The sequence below is a fragment of the Protobothrops mucrosquamatus genome, unplaced genomic scaffold, assembly GCF_001527695.2.
Source record: "Protobothrops mucrosquamatus isolate PMUCROS unplaced genomic scaffold, P.Mucros_1.0 scaffold455, whole genome shotgun sequence".
NCBI lineage: Eukaryota > Metazoa > Chordata > Lepidosauria > Squamata > Viperidae > Protobothrops > Protobothrops mucrosquamatus.
Genome location: NW_015386778.1, coordinates 266,311 through 276,783, shown reverse-complemented (window position 1 = coordinate 276,783; position 10,473 = coordinate 266,311). Strand labels below are relative to the sequence as shown.

Sequence of the window (10,473 nt, the reverse complement as noted above, 5' to 3'; positions counted from 1 at the left end):
AAAATAACAAGGAGTTTGCTTAATGAATTCAGTTTACTAACAACCATCACAAAAATCTCATAAAATTGGGTGCAATCACATGGTGATCTGCTTTATAATCATCATAACTCACAACCAGAATTGCAAGCTCAATTGTGCTCATAGTCAAAGACTACCTGTATATAATATCTGAGGAAAGAACCATTACTGTTATTAGTAATTTTGTATTCGGCCTTTCCCGCCAAAAAAAAGTCCTCAAAATGGCTAATAACAGAAATGCAATTAGAAAGCAAAGTAAATACAATTTTTAAAAGTGCCAAATTGAAACATGCTTCTAAACATTGCTAAAATGCACAATATGTTCTCTAGGCTTATTCTGATGCCCTTTTGAAATGGCAGTCAACAGCAGCTTCTAGAAATACTAAAGTTGCTCATCTAAAGTGTCTTAATAGCTTGTGACTGTTATATCCACCAAAGATACCCATTTTGTCATTGGAACATGGCCAGTGAAGAGGAAAGTGGTTTTGGGGGGAGAAGAAAGGGGATTGATTTTAAACTTTCCCTGGTTTCTTTCTGCTTGCTTGCTTTATCTGTGTTCAGCATACATTTGGTACAACTTTATCCAATGAAATGGACCTTTTAGATGAGTTTTGAAGAACTGGCTCTTCCCCAGATATTGGGCTAGGCTAGGATATGATGGGGTTCAATTTTTTTGTTGGTACATTGTTTGCTACCTCCTGTTGGTCCTTTCATTTTTTTTATTGTTGTCTGACTTATGTTTTGAATTTGTACATACCCAGAGTCATTTTGAATAGTTGGCCTACAAATGTGACAAATAAATAAACTTCCCTAGAACTGGGTAACCTGGAGCCAAACATTGTTTCTCAGCTGAGGAAGCAGCCAGTGGCAATCTGCATGCCAAGGAAGCTGACAAATCCAGGTTGCCAGGAGTCAAGATTGACTCAAAGGCAGAAAGAAAGAGGAAGGAAGGAAGGAAGGAAGGGAGGGAGGGAGAGAGGGGGGGGGGGGGGGGGGGGGGGGGGGGGGGGAGGGAGGAAGGAAGGAAAATTATTACTGCATAGTATTACTTAAATTCCTCCCCCCTCTAAAATTCAAACATTAAACAGACTCATAGCTTTTCTTTTTTGTTTTTACTATTGCCCAACTGGTGATGAAAACACTATTCACCGGAGCCCTCCTTAGGTAAAGAAACTGGTCTCAGTAATGTAAACACAAGCCGGTCATTTATTTCTTGAGCATATAAAATAGGCTGAGTTCAAGCTCTACAGAAGGTGTAGAAGCAACTTTGGGACACAGAATGTCTTCACTACTGCAGGAGAAACTTTGTGAAGTTCAAATTCAGTCTCCCGCTCCCCAGAAAGATTTTCACTACTTCACCATCACAAAAACTGAGGTAAAATGACATAGATCTTATTATTCTGAAATTAGAACCTTTATTGTATATTTCCCCCCAAAAAGTGAAGATATGAGAAAGCTGCACTTTTTAATCTTTTGTATAGTCAAGTGTCTGTTAACTCAGTTAAGAGACTAAAATCTCAAGTAAAAGAGATAGAAGTTCCAAACAGCTATTCTGACAGATATGCCAGAGTTATATCTATATATATAAATTGTAGTCATGGACTCAAAAACAAATAACAGCATTCTTGTGCCATGCTTCTCTTTTCCTACACAATGTAATTCAAACACAAATGGTTGCAAATGATGTTTTCAATTTCTTGCTTTATGTTTAGATTATTGACAAAAATGGGAAAGGGATAATAACTTACTACACTCTTTTTCAAATTCTCAACACTGTAGGTTATCTGGAGATCATGGCAAATTACTTACCGACCTAATCAAGAAAAGATTTTTCCAAAGGAATTGAAGAAGACACACAGAGATTTTCTATTGGATGAACACTTACATAGCAAGTATTAAGTGGGAAAATAATTGTGTACCTCTTTCTATCTCTCTATACATGCATGCACATACAGTCATACTGCATACAGTCAAGGTTCCACTTTTAAAACCCAAAGCCAGCTTGGCAGAACTTCATTCCTTAAACGAAATTAGAACTCAGATTTCTGATTTCTAGCCTGATGCCTTAGCCATTAGATCAAACTGGTTCTTTGTTATTGTTTGTTAATGTTATTGTTTGCAGCACAGAGGTTTGATTTTTGTTGCACTAGGATTGATGCAGAAGGCAAACCTCCCATATAAATCACTCAAAGAAATTTTACCTTCTGAAAGTACACACAAATGTAAACGGCATTTATCAGCATATCTCATCTCTCCTATAAAGTATAGCATCTGAACTTATAAAGACCTATCTTTTGCATATTCTTGTCACTTCTTATACCACCCTCATTTCTTCTGAAGCTGTTTTATATAATTTGCAAATCTGGGCCTTATGTTTTAGTTTAGTAGTATAAGAAACAGCAAAAAGATTATATAAGATTGGCTCCAACTCTGCTGACCTTTCAAAAATACCTTAAAGAATTGGATGTGCTCCCAGGCATGGGGTTTGGTGGGAGGCATTATTACTTTGTCAGATCTGTTTTTATCTTGGTGACCATTATAAATTTTGGGTCTTGGTTGTTTTTAGTATTTATTTAATTACTAGACGACTCAGGCCCCATTGGATTATGATTTCAGAGATATTTGCTTACCTAAACTGAGAAAGAGAATATGGGAAATTGTCAGGAAGCATCAGAAACTCTTCCTTCTTTCCTTCCTTCCTTCCTTCCTTCCTCTTTTTCTTTCTTTCTTTCTTTCTTTCTTTCTTTCTTTCTTTCTTTCTTTCTTTCTTTCTTTCTTTCTCTTTCTTTCTTTCTTTCTTTCTTTCTCTTTCTTTCTTTTTTCTTTTTCTTTCTTTCTCTTTCCTTCCTTCCTTCCTTCCTTCCTTCTTTCTTTTTCATTCTTTCTTCTTGCTTTCTTTCTTGCTTTCTTTCCTCTCACTGTTCCTTCCTCCCTCCCTGTCATTCCATCATTTCCTTCCTTCCTTCCTTCCTTCCTTCCTTCCTTCCTTCCTTCCTTCCTTCCTTCCTTCCTTCCTTCCTTCCTTCCTTCCTCCCTCCCTCCCTCCCTCCCTCCCTCCCTCCCTCAAATTCCTGCCACCTTCCCATTACTTTCCTTGTGGGAAGCTTGCATGGAGAAAGTCAGAGAGGAAGCCAGCAATAATAATAATGATAACAACAATAACTTTATTGTCACTTTGAAAGTATACCAATAAGCATACATCAAAATGAAATTTCGTTGCATACAGCTCTGAAAGGGTCACCACCTCCAATATACACTCCTTGTTCGTGGCCAGCTCAAGTTTCAGAATGTCCATTTTAATCTCTGGGGAGCGAACGATGGCAAACAGGACAGATGCAAATGGAGCTCCATGTAGATTAGCCCTCAAATTAGCTTGTATTCCTGCACGACAACCTTGCCTCCTTTCCTTTTTCTGATTCTGTTTCATCCATCTTTTCCTTAAAGAGGCCTCACTCCTTTTGCCCCTGGAGCATGCTGCCGCCGCCACCAACTCCTCCAAAAGCCTTTCTCCCATCCTCTGGGCCTGCCAACAGCCTCATACACTTCCTTCACTCCATAAGCCCAGGGACCTCTCCTCCTCTGTCTCCTTCGGAAACAGCCCTGATTTGCAATAGAATCTGTTGCTGGGCCAGCAGTCAGATCTTGCTGCCAGCAGAACAGTTTCAAACAGTGCGAATGACTTTTAACGGTCTCACCAACAGTTCCGAAACAGCTAAAAACTCGCCATACTAGCAAAGATTGTCGGTCGTATGTTAGCTTAGTCCCACTATGTTGCTCAAACACATCAAAACCTCCCCAATCATGTGGCCTATATCCCTTATATCCCTCCAAAAACATTTCACCTTCGAGAGCCAATGCAACCGCAGCTGATCCAGGCGCTGCCATCTTAACCAAGGACAGAAAGAAGGTAAGTGGCTACGTCTGAGTGGGGGAGTGAGTGAGGGAGTGCATAGGGAAGTGCCATGCAGGTTGGGAGAGGTGCACAGGTGTGCACAAAAGATGCCACATGAATTAGGGAAGGCACATGGGTGGGTTACATGAGTTGGTAAGGGTGTATGAGGCGCATGACAGGTGCCATGTAGTTCGGATAGAATGCGTGGGGGCTGCGAAGGTGTGCAGGAGATGCCCTGTGTGTCGGGGAGGGCATATGTGTCAGGGAGCATGCACGGAAGGAGGTAACAGATGTCTGTGAGTGCTTGGGAGTGTGCAAGAGGTGCCACATGAGTCAGAGATGGCATCCATGATGGTGGCATGGGGCAGTAATAGTGAGTGGTAGTGTTCTTTTTTTCCTGTTTCTCCCTCTCTCCTGCCTTCCCTCTCTCCCTCCCTCCCTCAACAGTCAGATAAGAAGCTGCTGCTGGGTGAGGGAGTGAGAAATTGCGAGAGTGGCTGGGAAACTGTCACAGAATGTTGAAAATGATCACATGACCACAGCAGTGGCCCAACAGCATTAAAGCAGCCACAACTCTCCTACGTTTCATCTCTTTGGGCATCACAGGTCCTGGATTTTGGAGACATTTTGTAAGTTAGCCCATTTGAGGTGCCTATGTTCAAAAACTGTTGCCCTCAATGCACTGTTTTGCCCAATTAAAGGAGTTTTAGCAGTATATAGATAGGATGTTTCATCTGTTATTAGCTACCCAAAGTCACTATAGCAAGATGGCCATGATATAAATCTTATTAAATAAATAAAATTTAAAAAAGTAATGACAGAATATATACAGTATATTAGCAAGCCTTATTTCTTCCAAAGAACTACTTGACACTAATGAAGTACAGTGGAAGCAGTTAGTAGGTTTTTTCCCATAGAGTTCATTTAATTTCTTTCTATCTCTTTGTTTCTGTGGGGCACTTATTCATTCCTTATATAGAATCAGCTGTTTGTTCTGCGTATGTACTTAATGACTAGTGCCACACCTGCATGGGGATGGTTGCTATAGAGAAATCTTTTCATCATTGCAAATATCTTAAGTACATATACTGAAGCAAAGTCCTGAATCTTTCATGATAAATATCATAATTATACTTCAGGACAAATTCATTTATATATGGAATTTAAAAAGTACTGCTGTATGTATATCTGTATCGCTTATGTACAAGAAATGCTTTAGTCATAATTATCTAAGGACAAGAAGAAAACTTTCATATGAATTACCCAGGGGCAATCCAGAATTAGCATTCTCTTTCATCAAGATCAAGGCACATTACTTTTTACTTAGTGCTAATATGCTATCTTACTTATATACTGTATTAATGTATCTTGGGTGGCTTTGGTACTATCTGAATTTGGTATTTATATATCTAAATAATATCTGAATAAATAAATAAGTTTTGTTCTGGCAGATTTACACGAATATAATTTCCAGTAACTATTTGTTGTTCTGCAAGCAAACAATTGTATTAAACCATCTGATGGCAAAACTGCCATCAGATGGGTTGAAGCAGCTGACTTGTACAGTACATTGAGAAGCATTGGTTATAATCCATAGAGACATCATTGGGGGCACATGCTCTTCCATAGCATGTTATTGCATAACTTTACCCCATACTATTTCAGAAGGTATATATTATTTCAAAACACATTGAAGTTTTCTCTGGACTTTAAAGCAAGTGGTTCTTAATTTGTGAGGATCTATTTCCAAATACACCTAAGCATACATAAACATATGGCAACTTCTTTAGAACCTGGAAATGCTACTTTTTTTTAGTGTGACAGGAAGATGTGAGTACAGCAGTGTCCTGAAGAGGAATGGAACATTTTAGAGCTCACCAGAAAGTTATTTCCTGAAAGGATGAATTTTGCAAATCTGTACTATGAATATTCTCTCAAAATACTAGGATATAAGGTTATCCGAAAGAATGGAATAGCAGGAGATTCAAGACAAATAAAAGAATTTTTTGCATGGTGGCTAATTAACCTTTGGAATTGCATCACACTAACAAAAATACTAAACAGACATTTATCCAGGATAGGATTGCTATATTGGGCAAGCTGTTGTAGAAGACTTTCAAGTTTTCTTCTAATACAAGTAGTCCTCAATTTACAACAGTGTGTTTAGTTACTATTCAATAGCAATGGCATTTAAGCTTATATACCCCCCTAGAGCTTTACAGCACTTTCTGGGTGTTTTACAATGTAAGCATTATATATTGTCCCTTATTTTACTGCTGTCAGAAGGATGGAAGGCTGAGTCAACCTTGAGCCCATCCAGAAAAGTAAAGCCAATGGGGAAGCCAGATTCACTTAACTGCATTACTAACTTAACTGCAGTGATTCATTTAACAAGAAAGGTCATAAATGGGGCAAAATTCATTTAGCAAATGTCTCACTTAGCAACAGAAATTTTGAGCTCAATTGTGGTCATACGTCCAGGACTACCTCTACTATAATTTTTTTATTCTAGTAAAGGCTACCAATATTGAGTGGCTTTAAAACAAGGCTTTCAGTAGCTGCTACCTATATCCAAACCGTACCTCCAGTATTATGTCTTTCAATATAATAGTGCTTGAAACACAGTAAGAGAGCTCTATTGCGTTCATGCTATAGCCTCCCCTAAATTTGAATAGCCACTCTGGCAGCAGAATACTGCATGAGTCTGATCTAGCAGATCATCTTAAGATCTTCTTAGTATAAGTCATTGAGTACAAATGCTGTTGAAAAGCAAAGTTCACCCGCTGTATATAAATGGCTTCAGTCTTATAGTTTCCAGCAGGTACTTTTCTAGGTTATTAATGGCTTTTCTAATATCTGAAATAAAATTTTCTTATCAAGAGCTATGTCCTTGCTCTACCTTCAAGCCTTCTAGTTCATATCAATCTAAATGAAGCTTGACAATCTGGCATGTTTGTTTTTATTTAATTTTTATATCACCAATATTTTATTCTACACTGGTCTGTGTACAATAAAATGTTGACACAAAAATGCCCTATTGCATAACCATATCCAACGCTAAAACTATCAATAAAAGTATCAGTGATTGACTAGGTGTCAAAAACCTATTTAAAAAGATAGGTCTCCACCTCAGTATCTGCTTGAAATACACTCATGGTATGTATATGTAACTAAATATACTTTAGATTTCTTTGCCATGATAAGTCATAAATTTATTAGAGTATTTATAGTAAAAAGTGACCGTAAGTGTCATCTTTCACACCACTTTTTATCAAGTATTGGTAAAACACAGATAAGACATAGAAAAGGTAGCTTCCGTCTCATTTACTCAGAAGATCAATTGAATGTAAACAAGATTTTATGTAACAATAGAATTCTTCCAAACAATTGTAGTTAATGTAATTTGCCAGCTCTCCAACTTTTTCCTTTCCATTTAAAATTATAATTTTGTTTGTAAGTTACTTTCTCTTTAAAGTGACACACCAAGATTTCATCATGCTAATCATAAAGGACACAGCTGAGACATAAAATAAAACTCATAAAATTCAGCTCTACTATCTAATTCTTTAAAAGCAGTCTTAAATCAAGGATTATACCCTAGTTTCTCCAGAATTCTTGTTCCTTCACAATTAATTCCTTCCCACTAATAGGATTCAATTTATATCACTAATTTCAGGTTGTCTCAAACTCAAATAATAATTCCAATCATTGCTAGCAGAACCCTCTCCATTCAAAAAGAAGCCTCATTGTGTTCCATGAATCTTACTCTTCAGTAAATACAATCAAGTTTTATTGCTGCCTTCCATCTTCTTTTAGTACAGTAAAGGTTTTTCTTTTTTTATTCTTTATGGCATCTTTTTCCAAATTATTTCTCCTCAGATGTAGATATTTAATTGGGAAGGCTAACATATCAAAGTTGAAAAAAACAACGCAGTACAGTTGTAGTCCCATCTAGCAACTATTCTCTACAATTTATGAGGTGATCAGTGTTTTGCAATGACCTTTATTATTAAGAGTATGAATCTGCATTATATTGCTATAAGCATAATATACAACCTTAGTAGTGTTTATTCTTGCAGCACATGTGCTAAAAGCTTTTTCCCTCTACTTACTTCATTCAGAGCAAGTTCAAAGCATTTTGGGGAAAAACATGCTGAAGTACACTCTCAACTTGTGTCAAGGACACTACGATTTCTTAGTTCGAATGCCTGAAAATTTGATTGTTCATATCATGTCATTTCTTAATATGGAGGATATTGAACAGTTGTCAAAAACCTGCAAAAGGTTTCAGCAGGTAACAACTTTCATTGGATTTGCTGTTTTAAATAATTGCCATAATATATAGTCTATAATTTATATGGTGTGATACAGAGGTTATAAGTCAACTAACACACTACTATGTATAAAGAGAAAACACTTAGCTTTGAGACATATGAAAAAATTAAGAATGCAATGGAGATGAGGTATAAAAATCTATTTTGATTAAGATGATAATTTGATTTACTCATAAGTAGAATATAATAAGGATTGTAGATATTTATCTTTCAGCTGTGTAACACGGATGAATTTTGGGAAAGAATAAAAAAATTGCAAGATAAATGTACTCTTGATCTACAGTCAGCCAAATTTCCAGCTTATGAAAAGCAAAGGAATTTACATCAAAGAAAAGGCTATCTGACACAGATGCAGAGAAGGCACACCACATTCTTCTAAAATGTCGAGTTTATATTATATCTTCTTCTTAATAAAGACTACTATTCAGACTGCATAACATTACTGGGCCATAAATGTTTCATAGCATCTGTGGCTTCTGCTTCTTTCTTCTTCGCTCTTCTATTGTATATGCTCCTCAAGATACATCAATTCCTCTTTTCAGATGCTTGTATTATAACTTAGAATTTTTATCCTTTGGCTGTGTTGGCTTGGAATTCTGGGAGATGCAGTTTCATACTCTAAAGAGTGTCAGATTATGATAACCTATTGTGTTTAGTTCCCAGTTAAATGAGAAATGATTTTCCCAGTTAAATAATGATGAGTCTAATTAATTATAATTAATATTTAAAAACATTATGCTCAATTAATAAAGGAGAATATTTGTAGCTCAGGGTTGACATAAGGGGTCCTTGGTGCTCTCCGAGCTTGCTTGTTTTCTTGCAGACATTTCATTACCCAAACTAGGTAACATCATCAGTGCTAGTGATGATGTTATCTAGCTTGGGTAATGAAACATCTGCAAGAAAACAAGCAAGCTCGGAGAGCACCAAGGACCCCTCATTATGATCAATACTTTAAACAGAAACATTATACACTAAAGCAGGACAACTCAACATACAATGGTTGTATCATCTCCCCTGGTTAGAAAGGAGAACAATTATTCAGAAAACAAGAAATTATATAAACTGCCAATTGATATGTTATCAGTCTATAAATTATTTTCCATATACATTTCTACACCAGAAGTTAAAAAAAAAACCAAAATGAGCCAATATTTAGATGACTAGATTTCAGTTTAATCTTCCAATGGCTGAAATTAACAAAAATGTTCTTTATTTACATTGAAACAAATGCTGATAATACAGTAATAAAAAAATCAAAACACAAGGTTAAAAAGTAGTTAACAAAAGGCCTGCATTTCTTATAAACAGAAAGCATATCAACATTATTGGTTTTATGACTTGCCCTTACGACATATTTTTTTTTCACAAAAAATGAGACGATATATCTCATCACAATATATTCTAATAGCATAATGAACAGAGGGAACTTGTGGCAAGTACGGTACATTCTGCTGTATAATCTATTTATAACCCAAAATAGTTCCATCAATGACATGTAAAAATATATTTCATGAAATATTTACATACAAAAAACAGCTAATAAACCCACATATTGAAAAAAGGCAAAAGGATTTTAAAATGTCATTTCATGAAAGGCTAATGTTGCATTAAATATTCAGACTTAAGTCAGCCTTTTTTCAGGTAATAGAATGAAAGATACTGTTCAAAAAAGTTAAAAATAGATTGACACTTACCCAACATTTTATGAAACTGAAAAGAGACTAAATATGATAGGGTAGGCCCATACATCACAACTGTGTTTTCTCTGAAGTCCTATAAAAATGGTCCGAAGCTAATGCTGAGCCTTCCTTTGCCCACATACCCCCCAACGAAAAATATTTTGCTTAAGTTGTTGCTGTTTTCTTGGTGGCTATATGAGGCTGGAAGGCAGGGAAGAAGGTCCTGAAAAAAATAAGTCTTAAACAGCCCTTTTAATCACATGAATGTTGTGCCATTATGTCCTTGAAAACTACCAGAAACTTCATCAACTTCTCTGTAAATGTAGCTTTTAACCATGATCCTATAGCAGATTAACCACTGTCCTACAATAATGATGCAAACACTGCATTTACTATAAACATGTTGATGATTCATATTAAAAGTTGCAGTTGCTGTAATTATTACATATTGGGACAAAACTATTGACAGGACAAAATCTAAGGTACTGTAATTGTCTTTCTCTCGCCCACAGATATACTGCAAATATAGTTAAATTTTGTACAACAC

General features: G+C 36.3%; 1 protein-coding gene across 2 annotated transcripts; it reads left to right on the top strand.

Annotated features, from left to right (window-relative positions):
- Window positions 1-1,244: 1,244 nt before the first annotated feature.
- On the top strand, window positions 1,245-8,710 carry LOC107287917 (F-box only protein 36). Of its 2 annotated transcripts, none has more exons than XM_015816476.1 (4): window positions 1,245-1,393; window positions 1,798-1,906; window positions 8,032-8,204; window positions 8,459-8,710. In XM_015816476.1, exons 1-4 carry the CDS (start codon window positions 1,298-1,300, stop codon window positions 8,621-8,623), a joined length of 543 nt encoding a protein of 180 aa, XP_015671962.1. In that variant the 5' UTR covers window positions 1,245-1,297; the 3' UTR covers window positions 8,624-8,710. The 2 variants fall into 2 exon arrangements, with proteins under 2 accessions (XP_015671962.1, XP_015671961.1); XM_015816475.1 differs by having other exon boundaries at window positions 8,444-8,710.
- Window positions 8,711-10,473: the final 1,763 nt, after the last annotated feature.

Excerpts from the sequence above, each read along its gene's own strand:
- LOC107287917 (XM_015816475.1), top strand. The coding sequence starts at position 1,298 with ATGTCTTCACTACTGCAGGAGAAACTTTGTGAAGTTCAAATTCAGTCT. Across the intron at positions 1,394-1,797 it reads TCACCATCACAAAAACTGAG|GTTATCTGGAGATCATGGCA; the intron begins GTAAAATGACAT and ends TCAACACTGTAG. Across the intron at positions 8,205-8,443 it reads CCTGCAAAAGGTTTCAGCAG|ATATTTATCTTTCAGCTGTG; the intron begins GTAACAACTTTC and ends TAAGGATTGTAG.